Consider the following 19,787-nt stretch of genomic DNA (forward strand, 5'->3'; position numbering starts at 1 on the left):
CCGATAAAAATTTTTGTTTTTGTTTTTGAAAACTAGCCTGTTAAAATTAATGTGAAATCTGTGCTTGGTGTTTGTCAACACGTGGCCTTATTGTTGACAGGCCATCACACAAATCATCATCAAGATGCACCAATCTGTTCCTCTGTTTAGATTTCACTATTTTCAGTGTAGAAAATGCTGTTTTGCACAAGTATGACATTGAAAACAGCAGCAAAGTTTTTTTTGGCCCTCTTTGTGCTTGTGGGATACTGACATTGCACATGAATCTAAAGGACTGTACTAAAGTGTCTAAAAATTTTGTTTTCATGGTAGAATCACATGATAAGTCTAAGAACTCATTTTTTCATTGACAGCTAGGTTAGTGGTATTTTATATGTTGATCTCACCAGCTGTATAAAAAAAATTACCCGTTAAAACTCTGAAATGAACAGGGTAAGAAAGTATTTTGTTACTGAAGTTTGTAACGCATTTAGGTGTTCTGTTATTAACTTCTTTGGGCATCCTTTTTGCTTTTGAGTAGTTGATTTTCAAAACTTTCAACTAAAAGAAAGCACAACAATTTATCCACTGTAACTGTAGACTGCTAAAACATCAACTTTTGCAAAATCCTTCCATTTTGTGTGTGGCTGAAATAATATTCTTTTTTTCGTGTTGCATGATTGCATTTAAAGAGTTCAGTCCCTCGAAAATTTCGGTAAGAAATGCTAGTTTGGTTATAATGGCTGGGGGATCATCGTGCTAACCACACGATACCTCCATTCTGGTTGGATGATCGTCCACCTCTGCTTCGGCATGTGGGCATGAGGCCAGCAGCTGGCTGGTCGATCTAGGTCCTTCACTGGTTGTAGCAGATAATAAAATATTAGAAAGATGTAATAGTTTCCTATATTTAGGTTACAATCTTTCCATTTTTGAAGAATTGGACATATCACAGAAAATTAATAAATACACAAGAGCAATGGGCATTATAAATAGTGTGATGAAACCATCCTTGGTTCAGAAACACACCCGCATACGTCTCTATAACACATTGGCATGACATGCTCAGCTATGGCAGCGAAGCATGGACACTGAGGAAAGCAGATAAAAGCAGAATAATGGCTTGTGAAATGCGATTCATGCGAAGAACAGCGGGCTATACTAAATGGGATCTGAAAAGAAGTTGTGAAATTTTAAAGGAACTAAAAATTCCACCAGTTTTAGATTACATTGTTCAATATCAGTCTAATTGGAAACATCATTTGGAAAGAATGAGTAATAGTAGACTCCCAAAGGCAATTTATGATTATGTACCACATGGCCAAAATCTGTGGGTCGTCCTGCTAAGAGATTGCGTGAAATACTTAACATTCTGTTCCTTAAAGGTATAGCCTCCAAAAGATCAGGCACATTGTCTGCTATTTAGGATTCCATTTATAAAATAAGGCCTAATAACAGTATTGCAATGCTACAAAGTGCCATTTTACTTTGGACTTAAAGTACTTCCTTATGCTTTTGGACTCCTCATTGTTTTGTTTATTAGAATGGTACAGACCCAGAAATAAAATTTGGGCCACCTGAACTTTGCCAAGTTCCAATTATAACATACTGCGCGCTCAGTGCTTACTGGAACTTGGAAAATTCAGGTGGCTCGAATTTTGTTTCTGGGTCTGTACAATGTGATACATTTTTGAACAGGCCTTGAAGAGGTTAAATTATTCATTGAATAAAAGATACATGGTGCCATATAAAGAAATGAAGTCATTATTCGTATCTCCTTAATGAAAAGACTACAAAAAATATATGCCCATAGTATTAATTCCCCGTTATACTTCATTGTTTAATAAAAACAATTTTTTATTTGGCGCCTAACAAAAAATTATTTTTGGTGAGCAAGATAAATGGGACATCTTATATATTCTATACATATTGTACTAATTCTGTTCGCAATTTATACAAAACTAGTTTGATATAAACATGTGCATATATTATGGGTGTGGTTTGTTTGTGATTGTTTCTGTGATTTTCTACATTCCCTGCCACCCCCCCCCCTCCCCACATAGAAATTTAAACTCTGTATATCTACGTCCCATTTCAGTACCTATTTTAATGTCGTAAAATAACTTGTGTTGCAGATCTTGCCTGTTAGATTGTCGAGCAGCATTGAAAATTCGACCTAATTACTCCAAACCAAGGGCTCGTGCTGCTCAGTGTTGTTTATTTCTGAAAAGATATGATGAGTGCATTGCCATTTGTGATGAAATACTAACTTCTTCCCCCACTGACAAAACTACATTAGAACTCCGAGCCAAAGCTGTTGTGGGGAAGGTAAATAAGTGCTGTATGCAGTTATATATGAGGCTTTTCAAAAAGTTTCTGCACTGTGAATCCTGCAGTGGAGACAGAAGGATGGAGAAGGGTGGGGGTGGCGGGTGTGGTAGGATGTAGTATGATGAGTCATCATAGCAAGTCTGTTGTCTTAGCGTTTAGTCTGACAGTTGCTACACAAGGTTGAACATGGCAGCGAAACTTGAAAATTGCACCAAAGTCGAACAATATTCAGTGATACGTTTTTTGTGGGCAAAAGGTGTACCAGGTTCATAGATTCATCAGAAAATGTGTGCTCAGTATGGTGACAATGCTCTCTCGCATAGAGTCTTATATGTGTAGATAGAAAAGTTTGAAAATGGCAGAACAAGTGTGACTGATTCCGAGTGCTTGAGTCATCTGGGGAAAATGAAGAACAAGCTAGGGATATGATCCTGGAAGACTGAAGGGTGAAGAGAGATAGAGGAAATTGCATAAAAACTGTATATCAGCATTTGATCTGCATATTCTCTGTCCACGATAGTCTGGGATTCTGGAAAATTTCTGCCAGGTGGGTTCCAAAGGAAGATGAGTATAAGCGCAACCGCATAGACATGTGTTCCCACCATTTGAAACATTATCGCGAAGAAGGTGACAACTTTCTGCAGATAATTGTGACAGGTGATGAAACAGGTTCACCATTATGAATCCAAAAGCATGCAGTGGAAGCATCCGGCATCTCCTGTCTTCAAAAAATTCAAGATGCAATCATCAGCAGGCAAGATGATGTTGACTGTCTTCTGGGATTCTCTAAGGCCTGGCCTATTCTTGAGACATACCAGGAATGGGGAGTAACCATCACAAGTGCATCTTATTCTCACATGCTTCGGACAGAACTGTCCCCATTCTGCGGCCCACACGTTACAAACCATAAGAAAACTGAAATGGGAAATCATGGAACATCCAGCCTATAGTCCAGATTTGGCGCTATCTGATTTTCATCTTTTTGGGCCACCTAAGGAGGCTCTAGGGGGGGGAAGGAGTTTTGTAAGTGATGAAGACGTAAAGTTAGCAGTGCATCAGTGGCTATGTGTTCAACCAAAGACTTTTTATTCTGATGGCATTAAGAAGTTGGTAGGATGCTGGGAGAAATATATTGAAAAGCTGGGTGATTATGTGGAAAAATAATATAGTTTGTTGTATGTTGCAAACAAATAAAATAATATGACACAAGTGCGGAAACTTTTTGAAAAGCCCTCGTACATTGGATGTGAATTAGAATGTGATTATGATCTGAAATGTACAAGAGACTTGCTGTTCAATAATAATCAAATACCTATATTGTATAGTAGCTATTCTGGCTGATATGTACCACAATTATCAGTCAGTACATCTCACTTGATGATATGTGTCAGAGGAAGAACATTTGTTTGTATGCATCTGAAGTCTGATTAATGTAACATGTAGCTAATCGGCAATGTATGCAGTGGAGGGGGAAAGGAACTGGCCACCCTATCCCATTATCTCCTGGCCTAGTTGCCTCATAAGTGGTGCTTTTTTATATCACTTGTGAGGTTCAGACCTGTCTTTGGACATTTGACTAATCAAACAACATATGTGAACCTATAGCAGTTGTTACTTTTTTATTCATAAAGATATGGAGAAATGAACCTTATCGTCTTCACAGTTGGATGCTTATAAAGAGATATTTAGACCCATCTGTAACGAAGTTGGCTGATGAATTCTTACCAAAGGATCTGTATCTGATCCTCCGAAGATTCTGTAAGATTTTTGCTTTCTTCTGAGAACACTTCTCCTTTCAATTAACTAATGCTCCATAATCACTGTCTTCAGTGCAGGGGGATGTTTAAAAATTAGTTTACAGACATATCAGATTACTAAAATTGAGGTTACAATATTGGGATTTATTACAAAGCAGTTTATTAATTTTTGTTATTGCCAACTCCATGACAGTTGGCAGTGCTGTGCATCACTAACCAGCTGCCACCAGTTAAATATGACTGCTTAACTAAAAAGAGGTGGCCAGTGGAGTTATTCTTTGGTTTTAGTACCAGGAATGAATCTGCTGCAGCACTTCATTGACTGGTGGAAGTTTTGTGAAGACAACGTGATGTGTAGCTAAAATGTGGCTGTGTGGTATTCAGAATTCAGAACCTTCCAAGTTACGACTAATGACTGTGAGAGAAATAACAGCAGGCACATTACAAAACCAAAGATGTATTGAAAATGCTATTTACAGAAACAATGAGAAGTATAGCATGATTTGAATCCTATAGCTTACCAATATGCCTGTTTTGGGTACGAATTTCCTGAGAGACTTGTCACTAGTGACGAGAGATAATGGGTTCACCATTACACCTCGGAAATGGAACCTGCAACATGTGTGGAAACACCTATGGTCCTCAAAAAATAAATTTAGGATAGTCAGATTAACTGACAAATTGTGGCTACTGTGTTTGGAATGATAAAGATGTACTGTTTGTTGATTTTATAGGTACATCAGAGAACAACATTGCTTGCAGTTGTTTATGGTGCAATATTGGAATACATAAGGATTGCTATTAAATGAAAACACTCTTGTATGTTGGTAGAAAGTGTTTGCTTTTCCACGATAACAAACTATTACTCTAATTCAAAACTCTTGCAGCACTTCTGATGGGGAATTTTGGAATATTGAAACATATGTTGTTTGATTAATCTTGATCTAAGACCAAGTGACCATCATCTATTTCTTGCTCTTAAGGATTATCTCGGTGTTCAAAGATTTTAAAATGATAGTGGCATAACTGTATCTGTCAAACAGTGGTTGGACTTGAAGGATACTAAATTCTATGAGAAGGGAAATGGAAAATTATTTTTAATTTTAGACAAATAGTACCTCAACTGTTCTGGAGACTAATCTTCATTTAATACAAAATGATCTTGCATGCAAACAAATGGATGGGTCTGAAGCTCTTCTTGTAGTCTGAAGGACAAAGAATCCTCTTTATGGCGTGTACAATGTGATGTTAAGTAGGTCTGTGTCAGGAATCACACCTGTTATATATTTTCGAAGTCTTAATGGGAAATTTGTTGTTTTTTTAAACATGAGATGGAAATACAATATATGAATCACTTGAAAAACAGTAAAGCTGAAACTACATGGTTCAGTTTTCCATGCGCATACACATGCAATCTGGAAAGAATATTGAAAGAATCAAGTTTAAAACCCATGTTCAAAAAGATTTTGTGTCTGTATGGTGTGCCATTTTGAAAGTCATCTTCACTACGTATATAATAATATTAAATATCAATCTTGCATGCATTGCTTGAATGCGGAAAGTTGAAAGAAAAGTTGAACCATGTAGATGCACCTTAAAGGATGTCAAGGAAGAATGTGATTTGTAGGCTGTGTCTATGGACCATTGACAATGAGGCATAATGATAACGTAACAAGTAGGTTGTATAATAATTTATCTAATAGCTGTGTCACACTCAGTCGGATCCTGTTGCTATTTGCTCTTTGTGCTGTGTTAAATTGCATAAATTTAACATCCTGTGACATATGTGTAGTAATAGTGTAGACTTATGGCTGAGCCAGTTGCCAGTAATTCAGGGTTTAAACATTGTAAGGGGGAACCCATTAGAAATAGTCCGTTACCTGACAAGGAAGCTTCATAATGTAAGCATATTCTTGTAAAAAGTTCTCATGCATTCGAGGCTTATGTTATGTTGTTAGTTTAAAATAATTATCTGTCGCATCATGTGTCATTGATCCACATATTATGTCGATGCATGCCTCATTTTCTGGTGCAAACATAGGATCAATCAGCAGTTGGAGCAAAGAAGAATTTTGTGTATGTTTGTTGATATGTGAAGTCTTCTTGTATGGAATGAGGATTATGTTGAAAAGGAAAGTTATAAATTGGTAATCATAGAAAACAATATGCATTATTTTTTTTTACCACAGGATATTACAGAAATAGATCTTGTAAGCTTATTTGTGGACTGCTGGTTGTACTTTCTGTAGTTAAGAGACGTAAAATGAGATAAAAAATTAACACAAATACAGAGTATTCAGGTGAGTTTGTTACAAATGATAGGAAATGTCGCAAAGAAAAGCTTTTACCAATGAAGATATCACAGAGAACAACTTTTTACCTATGAATCCATACTTAGCTTGCCCCATTGTGATGCTCTTGGCCTTGTAAGACTTCTAAATATACTTGATGTTGTAAGCACTCTTATTACATATCTCCACAATTGGTTGCATAATCACTGGGATAATTTGCGTAAATATTCATATACATGTTAAGTTTGGCACACTATTATTGTAGCTGAACGCCTAGAGAGTCTGCTTTTCACACTGGTAGCCTGGATTAGAATTAGAAGTGGAATTTGTGGTGCACAAAGATGATACTTGATGGTATTTTTTCGCAGGGTACTCCCATTTCCACTACCTGAGTTCTGCCATTGCTTCATTATTTAGTCATCTTCATCTGATGCCATATACATCAAAGGCAACACTATATTTACAGTACATCGAGAGAAAATTAAAAATGACTTTCAAAGAAAAGAAAATTTATTAATAAAAGACATTATTTGCCTCTTTAGGAAATTCCAACGAAGTTGAGGAAGAGTTAGATGTTAATAGCGTGTGGGGAAAATATCATAGATAATACCAAAATTAGCTGAGCAGAGCATAGGTTATTATGAAACTAAGAAAAAGAAACTGTGATTTGATGAAGATTTTTCCATGGTAGTAGAAAGAAAGAAACAGGATCAGTTGAGGCAAACAGAGATAATTATTTCAATAAAAGACGGGAAGCAAGTTGTACACTTAGGAATAAAAAGAGAGATTACTTGAAGGAAAACTGAATGAGGTAGAAAAAAATATTTAAGAATAAAAACATTAGAGATTTATATAAGGACCAAGGTTGCGGGTTCGATCCCGGGCCAGGTCGATGACATTTAAGTGTACTTAAATGCGACAGGCTCATGTCAGTAGATTTACTGGCATGTAAAAGAACTCCTGTGGGACAAAATTCCGGCACATCCGGCGACGCTGATATAACCTCTGCAGTTGCGAGTGTCGTTAAATAAAACAACATTTTTTTTATATATATAAGGACATAAAGGAATTTAAGAATGGAAGAGTCCACACCTGTGGAGTAATGGTCAGCGCGTCTGGCCGTGAAACCAGGTGGCCCGGGTTCGAATCCCGTTCGGGGCAAGGTTTTTTTTCCGGGGTTTTCCCTCAACCCAATGCGAGCAAATGATGGGTAACTTTCGGTGCTGGACCCTGGACTCATTTCACCGGCATTACCACCTTCATTTCATTCAGACGCTAAATAACCTAGATGTTGATACAGCGTCTTAAAATAACCCAATAAAAAAAAAGAACAGAAGGAATTTAAGAAGGTATATCAGAAAAGGATAAACGTGATCAAGGATGAGAATGGTGACTTGCTTGCTGACTCTCATCCAATCCTGAACAGATGGAAAAACTATTTTGGGCAACTAAGAGGTTCATTCAGGAAGTAAGTTCCAATCGCGTCCAGAGATGGCATGACTAGTTGGATGGGAATGTGCATGCGTAGCAGTAGAGAGGGGATATGTGGGAATAATGCAGTACAGTTTCAGTCTTGTGACTCTAGTAGTTATTGCACAGTGCTAGGAGAAAATGGCTGCACTGATATTGTCTCCCTCCAACTGCAAGGTTCGTGCAGTTAGCCGATTTTTGCACGCTCAGAAGCAATCTCCAGCAGAGATCCACTGCCAATTGTGCAAGGTGTATGGACCTGACATTTTGAGCGACAGTATGATCAGATGATGCTGCAGGCAATTACTGAAGGCCAAACCAGTGTGCACAACAAAGACCGTAGTGGCTGACCGTCCCTGGTGATGCCAGAACTGTTGGAAAATGTGTGGCAAGCAGTTTTGCAGAACCGGCACTTCACAATTTCGGAACTCTCTGGTCAATTCCCCCAGATGTCTCGCTCATTGCTGCACGAAATCGTCTCCCGGAGGCTTGGTTTTCGGAAAGTGTGTGCAAGATGGGTGCCAAAGCAGCTGACAAATGAACACAAAACGAAACATCTGGCCACAGCATTGACATTCTTCCAGTGGTACGCAGAGAAAGGTGACGAGTTTTTCGACAATGTTGCCACTGGGGATGAAACATGGGTCTCGCATGCCACACCAGAAACAAAACAACAATCCATGCATTGATAGCATAGTAGTTCACCTGTGAGGACCAAATTCAAGCAGACAATCTCTGTCAAAAAAATCATGTGCACTGTCTTCTGGGTTAGACGTGGTGTCCTCATGTGCGAGATTTTACCACGAGGGGAGACCATTAATGCTGAGCGGTATTGTAAGACATTGCGAAATCTGAGGAGGGCGATTCAGAACAAGAGACATGGAAAGCTTTTACACGACAATGTACGACCCCATACAGCCAATGCCACATGGAATCTGTTGCTTCAGTTTGGATGGGATGTTACTTAGGAAAATATATGAAGCTAAGAGGGATGAATTTACAGGAGAATAGAGGAAGTTACACAATGCAGAACTGCATGCATTGTATTCTTCACCTGGCAGAATTAGGAACATTAAATCCAGATGTTTGAGATGGGCAGGGCATATAGCACACATGGGTGAATCCAGAAATGCATGTAGATTGTTAGTTGGGAGGCCGAAGGGAAAAAGACCTTTGGGGAGGTCAAGACATAGATGGGAGGATAATAGTAAAATGGATTTGAGGGAGTTGGAATATGATTGTAGAGACTGGATTAATCTTGCTCAGGATAGAGACTGATGGTGGGCTTATGTGAGGGCGGCAATGAACCTCTGGGTTCCTTAAAAGCCATAGGAAAGTAAGTAACCATTATATCATTCATATAGAATACAGTTTGGCCTTCATGGACGATGTTAAAAAAACCTGAAACAGATAAACTAGTTTTGAAGACTGGATATAGGAACAATTGAGTCAAGATACCCACATAAGGAATGGTTAGAAATTTATGCAGATGGATATCTGATATCACATTCAAGAGGAGCAGGAGCTGGAAGAAAGTGTCCATTGTTTTCATGTTACCATTCTGTAGGAGAATACATAGTGTGTTCAAAAAGTATCGAACCTTATTTTTTTCGCCCAAACAAATGAAGCAAAGGAGGTGTCCTCTGGTGGAGATGTGTAGGAAGCATTCATGAATATGCACGAATTTTTTCCCGCTCACAGATAACTTCAGTTGGTGGCAGTCAGCCTCTGAGTGAAGATGTGTAGCTAATGCTCGTCGGATTTCCAATTGTTGTAAAATGTCGAAATGACATGAAAATGCATTAAATTTTGCATAACTCTTGGTGATACCCAAGTGGAAACCATTTGCAAGATCCAACAGGCCTTCAGGGATGATGCTATGAGCATCTCACAGATAAAGGAGTGGTACAACCATTTCAAAGATGGATGAGGTCCATTAAAGGGCTGCTACCAGGTGTACAATTACTACATTTCGGCATGGTCGAGCATAAAATATTTTATAACTGTGTACATCTTTGGATGGGGGTAAAGAGGGTTTCTTAATGATCAATAAAGGAATGTAATGATATCAAGGACACAGTATTGTACTGGAGTGTTTATGAGTTTGGGTTCATAGCAAAAGGTGTTCGTTTTAACAACTTCATTTCTTCTTCAGAGCTTGTAAGAAACTCACTCACTCAAACACTACCAGGAATCGAATTCAACTATTATATGACAACTTTGCTGAGGCCACTGCAATTGAGTGAAGTTGCATTTTCATTTCTTACATAGTGCTAATGTTCTATATTGTTAAAGTTTGATATTTGTTTTATTCAATCAGAAAGTGGAGGAGAAGGACAGTCGGAAGCAGAACGTGGCTAGAAGAAGACAAGAGGAGAAAGAACAAGCATTATTGAAAGCCATAAAAGAGAGGGGCATTCGTGTGGAAGGTAAAGGTAAGAAATGTGTTTTTAATTTTACTCGTAATATAAGCTGTTGAAAAAAATTTTTAATTGACATTTTTCATAAATAGAATCTTCCAGGAGAGTTCATTGTAAAATGAAATGTGTATGGTATGTATTGTTTCTACATAAAAAAGTGAATATATGAAACAATGTGTTTTTTATTTTTTATTTTATCATGTCATGAAACTGCTATATACACTTTACTTTCAAACCGTAGAGAAAGTATTGTGATGCCAAATGTAATACATTTAAGGATTTTTATGAACATGCACGATTTAAATACAAGTGATAATTAAGAGGAAAAAAAAAGTTTGCATCTTTCTCTGCACGAAATTTTGTTGAATACTTTCGAATAGATTTTTTCCACTTTCAATATGAGGAAATATAAAAAAATAACAGAACTGTACACTATTAGATGGCCCTCCTGTAAGTATCAGATTCAGGAATGCCACCCAGGCCACCTGTCGGACTTGGTCAATCTTACTTTGTTGAGGCATGAATTTTTCCCATCCTTAGCGAGTTTTGTTCTTTGTATAGCAATGGTTTTTACTCACGTTTTCGAAACCTTTTGTGTGTGCTTATGCTGCAATATTTGTAGTGAGTGAGCATTCAACCTAGGTTTTTTTTTTCTCTTTATTTGGTAATGTGAATTCAACTGGAAGTCTTGGTGTGTCCTCCAGACATATTCACCAATTTAGTAGCAATCCAGCTGTGTTCGTTTTTTCTGTCCTTTTCCCTTGAATGCTCAAGCAATTCCTATAAAAAAAGACCAGCCCCATAGTGTGCCCTAATATTGGGCTAGACATGATTGCACTGCTGTTGGTCAGGCAATTGGCCCAATCTTTGAACCGTATGCTCACGACAGCTGTTTATTTCCATATTGTGGATCTCAGACTCACTTTGCCTTCATTAGTTTCAATTTCATCTATCATCTTTCAATAGTTTCAGGTCAATACACGATGCAGTAGAATGTAGTACCGGGACTTGTATACAGATGGAATCAAGCTGAGGAAGCTGCAGAAGTCCCATGGGGATGGAAGGGCTTTTATAGGAGAATGTCAGAACTGGGTGATGAATAGATAGATGACACCAAATAGTGAATCAAGATGGCATATATTTGAGGAAGCTGTAGAAATCCCTGGGAGATGGAGGGCCTTTCATAGCAGACTCTGTCAAAACTGGGTGATGTGTAGCTGAATTGATGACACCAAATAGTGAATCACAATACTTACAGGAACGCGGTCAGGTCAGTATAGGCTGCAGTATGATGTAGTACGGTGACTTGCATACAGATGATATCGATCTGAGGAAGCTGCAGAAGTCCCAGGGGGATGGAGGGGCTTTTGTAGCAGAATCCATCAGAACTGGATGATGTTAGCTGAATTGATAGATGACACCAAATAGTGAATCACAGTACTTACAGGAACATGGTCAGGTCAATATAGGATCCAGTAGGATGTAGTACTGTAATTTATATACAGATGACATCGATTTGAGGTAGCTGCAGAAGTTCCAGGGGGGATGGAGGGGCTTTTGTAGCAGACTTTGTCAGAACTGGATAATGTGTAGCTGAATTGATAGATGACACCAAATAGTGAATCATAGTACGTACAGGTACGCAATCAGTTCAGTGCAATAATAATAATAATAATAATAATAATAATAATAATAATAATAATAATAATAATAATAATAATAGGTATATTTAATCTGGCAGAGTTAAGGCTGTAGGGCCTTCTCTTACACTCAACCAGGATTAAACTTGGTTACATACAGTAGTTCAACATACACTGAATCGAATTTAAGTAATTACATACAGATACAATTTACATAATGATATCAAAAGAGGTAGTTAAATAAAAATTTACCAAATAAAATATATATAATGGCAGTGGAAATACATATTAATGTTGTTAGAATCAAATACATGAAATCAGAAGCTGATAATTCAATAAAATGTACTCGACAAAACAGTAATATACTCATTGGAATACATACTAGTATTAAATTACAGGCAAGTAGAATTCACATAATTAAACCAGAAACTGACAATTAAATGAAATGTACACAATAATAATAATAATAATAATAATAATAATAATATAGTATGGAGCAGGATGTAGTACCGTGACTTCTACACAGATGACATCGATCTGAGGAAGCTACAGAAGTCCCAGGGGAATGGAGAGGCTTTTGTAACAGAATCCATCAGAACTGGACGATGTTAGCTGAATTGATAGATGATGCCAAATAGTGAATCACAATACTTACAGGAACGCGGTCAGGTCAATATAGGATGCAGTAGGATGTAGTATGTGACTTGTATACAGATGACATTGATCTGAAGAAGCTGCAGAAGTCCCAGGGGGACGGAAGGGCTTTTGTAGCAGACTGTCAGAACTGGATGATGTGTAGCTGAATTGATACATGACACCAAGTAGTGAATCACAATATTTACAGGAACACAGTCAGGTCAATATAGGATGCAGTAGGATGTAGTACTGTGACTTGTATACAGATGACATCGATCTCAGGAAGCTGCAGAAGTCCCAGGGGGTCAGACATTCAAGGGCTTCGTAAAAAATTAATGTTGTGTAACTGAATAAATAAATGGCACTAAACAGCTGCTTTATCTAATCAAATTGAGGATGTTTGTTTATTAATAGCAATTGCTTGAATATTGAATTTTGGTAGATGGAATTATATTTATTATTTGGAATTATTAAAAGGTAGAATTGAAATAGAAATGATTTCTTTTCTTGTAGTTTTAGCAGCAATAACTGAATCACTATACTTCCAGGAATGCAGTTCTACAGATGTAAAACTATCATTCCTAACAAAGGAGGTACGCACAATAAGTCTCAGACTACGGTGCAAGCCTTTGGTGCCTCCTGCATAAATAAGAAAAAATAAATAATGGACAAATTTTGTTTATATTCAGTATCTACAAGTTAGTTTATGTGGAAATTATGCATTTAAAGTGTTAGAATTTAACAAGTTTTTATATTAAATAATGGTCATGATCTCGAAATCTATCTAAATAATTTTTTTGTCAATTTTATTTCTTGTATAAAATGAAGAGATAAATGAAATGTGCATCTCAGTGTGTCCTCAGATCCCTATGTTTCCTAGAAATTGTTTAATGTATAAAGAGTTATTTTTTATTAGAGCTATTCCAAATCCAGTCTCCAGCTAAATTAGCTTCTACTTCATCAGTTTTTTGTTTTTCTTGTTCTTTTCCACGTGACAAGTTTTCCTTTAAGGTCACGTTTGCTTTGTGCACCTGGAAGTTTGACAGGCTTTACCTTGAGCTTGTTCATTCTTTGCATCGCTCATATAGTAGCCCACTGAAGCCAGGATCAAAACACTTCTAAGCTGCCTCTTTTCATTTCCTTCTGAGAGTGAGATTTCCCCTACAATTTATGAGACTTCTATCGCCAAAGCTGCAGAGGCTTGTGTCAGAGTGGCTTCCTTTCTTGTTGGAAAGACTTTAGATGCTGAAGTCTCATGGCCTTCAGATTGAGATTTATTTTCTTATTTTGAATTTTATTTTGGTCCCATGAGAAGCTAGGTCAGCAAAGAAATCTATCCAGGCAGAGCCCTGCATTCCCGAGAAGACAGTTTACTCTAAAAGAATACCTCATATTTTGGAGGCTACATTAAATGAAGGATAAGGGGAAGAAACCAAGTAAGTTAATTTTTTTTCAAAATCGAGTTATTGATGTCATTCGATCCATGATGAAGAGAGGCTTCTGTTAGAGGTATGAAATGCTGAAAGTAGCAGTTGAGTCTAGAGTTATTTGCTTCCAAAATTTTGATGTACTGGGAAAAAAAAACCAGGTAAGTCAAGAGAAACAGTGAGAGAACCAGGTAAGTCAGTCGATTTCACTAGACCACACGAAATAATTTGTAGCACTATGGGAAATCTTGTTATAATTACCTGATTGATTTCAGTTATTCGGATGGAAATATTTCAGTTCTCAAAGAAGCACCTTGCAATAGTGCCATTATTAGTGTTTCCAGTCCTTTGTTTTGGTTTATCTATCAGGAAGCCAAGTTCATCTTTAGACTTCTTTTGCAATTTTTTTTTTCTTTTTGTTACAATATGCTTTTCTTCCTTCTAAACTAAATTTTTTCAGTGGCAGCTTGTATGAATATGCTAAGTGTGCTTCACAGTCCACAAATCTAATCCACCTATATAAATGAAAAGGCCAAATATGATGATAAGATGATGATAATGTTACGTCTCGCATTACTTTTGAAGCTTCTACTTAGCTGGAAGGCGTTACATCTCGACTGAGAAGGAAATGACTGATCATAAGCTGTCCTCATTCCGTTACTGCGCTTGCACATCAGGTGATGCAACAATGATCTTGCAAGTATGACAGATTTACAGAACAAATCTCGTAGAGATTTTCTATTGATTGCACTTTACATTACAGAATTATAATGTACAATTCTTCACATTATACACCATTATTCATGTATACCTTTAGGCCGGACATTCTGTATACTAAAAGTTTATCATAAAAACAATTAAAACGATAATTAATTATAATTATTTTATTATAAATATAACTGTCACAAAATCTCCGTAAAATGTTCTGTTATTTGACATAGTCTGGTTCTTGTCTCTTTCAGATGACTTACGTGGTTTTTTCGTAGGACAATTGGTAGTCTCAACTGTTTTTCAGCTTTTCTTCGATGTTGATGAAATACTGGATTCAGATCACGCTTTATTTCATGTACTACATTTGAAACTTCATTTATTCAATACATATGTTTTTTTTCACTGTTAATTTACTTGTCAAGTAAGGTTTTGAAACTATAATTCCGTTTTTCTCGATTGTGAAGAAAATTGACTTACTTGGCTTTTTCCCCTTGCCCTTCAAATGCATATTTTCCATGAGCTATCCACTCTCTTGGTATGGGTTGCATTACACATTAAGGTTATATCAAATTGCTTCCTAGCCTGAGCTCTCCTCCTCAGCAACCTGCCTGGTTTGGGAAACTCTGCCAGTAGCAAGCAACTGCAGGTGATTCTTTGAAAAACACAAGTCCTGCCATTCAGTGACAAAATCATGCAACTTTTAGGCAGTGTGGATTGGATGTTATGCAAATGTGTGAGTGATTTAACTGTTTTAAAAATGGACACAAGTCCATCGATGATGAATGTTGTGGTAGCAGTGCAAACATCACAATACTGGAAAATGTTATGTAAGTGTGTACGGCCTCCTTCAAGTCTGTACGAGTACAATCCATGATATTTGAAGAATTACTTTGAAGGGGACAATGGAGATTAGGACTTACGACAAAAATACCCCAAGAGAATATAATTTAGAAATTTCCACAAAGAAGACAAAATATTTGTTTCATTGGGATGGATCACAGCAGAACAAAAATAATTATAGAAACTGAAATATTAGAACAAGTTCATCAATTTAACTATGTGGGCTGCAATATTTCATATCAACCATCAAATGGTTTAGGATCCAAATCAGCAAAACTTTTTTACAATTAACTGGCACAATTAAACGAATTATATTGAGAAAAGTGAGGAATGAAACTATTTTAAAACTATATAAAACTTTAATTTTGCCTACATTTTTAAATGAATCAGAAAATTGGATTTTAAGATTGGATTGGAAGAGAATTGAAGCAGCAGAAATGCTATTACTTAGACTTCTGACAGGATACATTGTCCTTGACCATAGAACAAATGAGTCTATATGTCAGGAATTAAACATTTCAAGTATATTAGAAAAAAATAAACGAATACAGAACAAACTTGAAGTGAATGCCAACAAGCCGAATCCCATTATAGTCATAGAGGTACAAACCAGAGGGAAAAAGAAGAATTGGAAGATCATAAGAAACGTTTGTGAGAACAGCTATACATCTTGGAAACGGAACAGATGAAAGAGTCCAATCCATGAACTTATGATTATGATAATTCAAGTATATGTTTAAAACTAATTTTGAAAACTTTTTGGTGATATCTCATGTAATCAAAGTGTGTATTTCGAAAGCACAATTTATTTCACAGAAAATTAATTCACAAATTAGGAATCAGCTAACAGTTCTGTGCTAATAATATTATGTAACTAAAGCTCTTGGAAGGTAAGAACAACTTCTGATAGCTCTGTAATGTCTGTTTTTGATCTCCCTTCTACTGGCTACACTCATGGGTCAGCCAATATACAGTAGTTTGTTTATTATTACAGACTTCCCGTATTAAAGGTTTGCCACAAGGACAAAGTGTTATAAGAGAATTAGATTTAGTGAATGTAAAACGTTGTTTACAAACTGAAATATGAGGCTTACAGTAATTGAAGACATTATTACAAAAACAGCCCTTACTTACTTACAAATGAGTTTTAAGGAACCGGAGGTTCATTGCCGCCCTCACATAAGCCCGCTATCGGTCCCTATCCTGAGCAAGATTAAACCAGTCCCTACCATCATATCCCACCTCCCTCAAATCCAATACGTCTCGGCCTCTCCAAAGGTCATTTTTAATGAAATTGAGTTAAGGGCACATTTTCTGCTATTTCAAATGTTTATAGACTCTAAAATGATCCATGTCAGATGCAATAGCCACAAGGATAAACACAGCTGACATGTGTTGTTCTATTTATTTTTATTGTTCTCCTGAAAAATAGCAATTTTGACAAGGGTTGTTTTTGTAATAATGTCTTCAATTTTTAAATTGTACAAATCACAATCTTGAATCTTAAATGAAAAAGTTATTTGTTAAACCCATAAAGATGATTTCTCAAAATTGAAACAAACCCCTTAATAGCTATAATGGCCAATCGAAGGAGTAGTGCTTTATCTAATCCTATTGATGTCCAGAAACTAGCAAACAATTTTGGAATAGTTCCTCGTGTTCCAACCATCAATGCTGTTACAGCCAAATTGTCTAGATTGTATTTTAGTTTGTAATAATCGATAGTGGGGTCCACATCTGTGGAGTAATGGTCAGCGCATATGGCCGCAAAACCAGGTGGCATGGGTTCGATTCCCGGTTGGGGCAAGTTACCTGGTTGAGGTTTTTTCCGGAGTTTTCCCTCAACCTAATATGAGCAAATGCTGGGTAACTTTCAGTGCTGGACCCCGGACTCATTTCACCGGCATTATCACCTTCATCTCATTCAGACGCTAAATAACCTTAGATGTTGATAAAGCGTCGTAAAATAACCTACTAAAATAAAAAAATCGATAGTGGGGTCATATATACATAGCATTTTTTCTCAAAATTGACCTCTTCTGGCTGGGGACTATGAGACTCAATCCGGACTGTAGGGTCCAGGATTACTCCATATTTGGAGTTTGGTTTAAACACAATTATATCTATGTGCTGCCATTTGTGGCCAGACTTCATAGAGAGTATAGCCATGATCCTTTAGAGCTTGAACCATTGTGCCTGGAATGCGATGGTGCCTACTATTGTGCAGTACCTCCCCATACGAACAGACACCTGAGACGTGTGAATTTGTCACTTACCTTTCAGGCACTGCAATGTATTAACCCATTATATCCCGAAATAAAATATTTTTGAATTTTTGTACTAAATTTGAGTTCTAGTATGCCCTTAGATCACTTATCACATATAATGCTTTTATTTTGAGAATAATGTAAGTTACATGTGTTTTTTAAGCCGTATGAAAAATTATACGCTGGGCGTTGGTGTGTAGCACAAATAAATTTTCTGTTCATATGAGTAAACATTTGCTGCATGTGATGTTTTATGTGTTTTACACTACAAATGTACTAATAACAATAATAAGTTGATACATTTTGTAAACAATGCCACTGCTTCGTGTTAGAAAATATATTGTTATCGCAAATGGTATTGCAAGAAACTGTTCTTCGGATGTAAACCAACATTACATCGAAACTTAGAACACTTTCCACACTTCGTTTGATTTTTACTCCCTCGAGAACATTTTCCTAGTCCCAGAACATTGTCATTGCCTATGTTGGTAGCTACAGCAACTACACTGTTGACAGGCCACTTGATAAGTGTTATCCAATTTCTGTCATCTTGTAGTGCGTGGTATGAACCTCTGGGATCTCTCTTCATATCGTGTAATGGAGCTTTCTCCACTCGATCTTTACGTATAGTTCCTAAGCAGTTGATACCATTTTCTGACAAGGTTTTGAGAGGAGGAAGAGAATTGAAGTAATTGTCAATATAAACTGTACATTTCTGAGGAAGGAATTCAATATATACAGTAGTCTTTCGGTAATAGCAGTTCCAAGTGTTTTGCCTTCTTCTCTCTCACTTGCACCAGTATAGGATTGAAAACTAACGAGGTAACCCGTGGATGAACAAGATACCAACTTGTATCCATACCGAATGGACTTTCCACGAATAAATTGTTTCATGGAATGATGCCCATAGTATGGTTCCATTGCTCCGTCCAGAGAGAATTTATTCCCTAGTGGGACAATGAGGCTTCCAAATTTATCATTGAGATGTGTAATAAGTGGCCGGATCTTCTCATATATACTGAATTTTGTCTTCTGGTATTGTTACCGTTCAAGTGAAAAAATCTATGTATCTGATCGAAGGAATTTCTTTACATTGCATTGCTCGCAAGAGCATTGTTGGTGTCAGGTCTTCTCTACCAGTAGGTACATACGACGATGCATAATTTTCAGTATCCAGATAAAAACAAAATCACTTTGTATTTGTATACATCTTCTGAGGGCAACTGGATCATGAAACCCTTTTTTGATGCATATTTTACACTTTCTCTAACAATGTGTTCAACAATTGCATCAATTATATGTCTGAATATATCAATAGATGCGGCCTTATTGTGTAAACTACTTATATACAGTATGTAGGAATGAAATCGGGTATTTTTGCAATACTATAATTAGAATCCAAATTTTTTCAGTATATTTCTCTGAACTTCATCTTACTTTTACTTTCTTAGGTCTTTTGTGTACACTACTTTTACTTTTTGTTCCTTATGTTTCGTTATGTCCTGAAAGTGAATCTTCTTTATCTGTACAAAATTTCAGTACCTTGGAAAAATTATCAAATACAGATTGCACCTCCATTTCCTGACTCACTACACCTCTCCATAAATCTAGAAAATGTGCTTCCCCCAGCATCATCTTGGTCGCTGTCTAGACAATCACATGGTGGTACAACAACCAATTATTCCAAGATAGTTTTCTTATGTCTTGCGCTACTTCATCATTCCCATCCAAATTCTTCTAATACACTATCTCTTCATTGGTGTCCACACCTGTGGAGTAACGGTTAGCACGTCTAGCCATGAAACTAGGTAACCCAGGTTCGATTCCCAGTTGGGGCAAGTTACCTGGTTGAGGTTTTGTCCGGGGTTTTCCCTCAACCCAATATGAGCAAATGCTGGGTGACTTTCGGTGCTGGATCCCGGATTCATTTCATTGGTATTATCACCTTCATCTTATTCAGACGCTAAATAACTGGAGATGTTGATAAAGCATCGTAAAATAACTTAACTTACCGTACT

The 19,787-nt window shown here is 36.9% G+C and overlaps 1 protein-coding gene across 3 annotated transcripts in view; it reads left to right on the top strand.

Annotated features, from left to right (window-relative positions):
- The window catches only part of Dpit47 (DNA polymerase interacting tpr containing protein of 47kD), an 80,895-nt gene that overhangs the window by 45,457 nt on the left and 15,651 nt on the right, over nt 1–19,787 (top strand). For all 3 annotated transcript variants that reach the window (XM_069848303.1, XM_069848305.1, XM_069848304.1), the window contains 2 exons: nt 2,115–2,307; nt 10,149–10,263. In XM_069848303.1, coding sequence (XP_069704404.1) covers nt 2,115–2,307; nt 10,149–10,263 — 308 coding nt within the window. The remainder of the gene's footprint in view (nt 1–2,114; nt 2,308–10,148; nt 10,264–19,787) is intronic.

This window comes from Periplaneta americana, chromosome 15 (genome assembly GCF_040183065.1).
Source record: "Periplaneta americana isolate PAMFEO1 chromosome 15, P.americana_PAMFEO1_priV1, whole genome shotgun sequence".
Lineage (NCBI taxonomy): Eukaryota > Metazoa > Arthropoda > Insecta > Blattodea > Blattidae > Periplaneta > Periplaneta americana.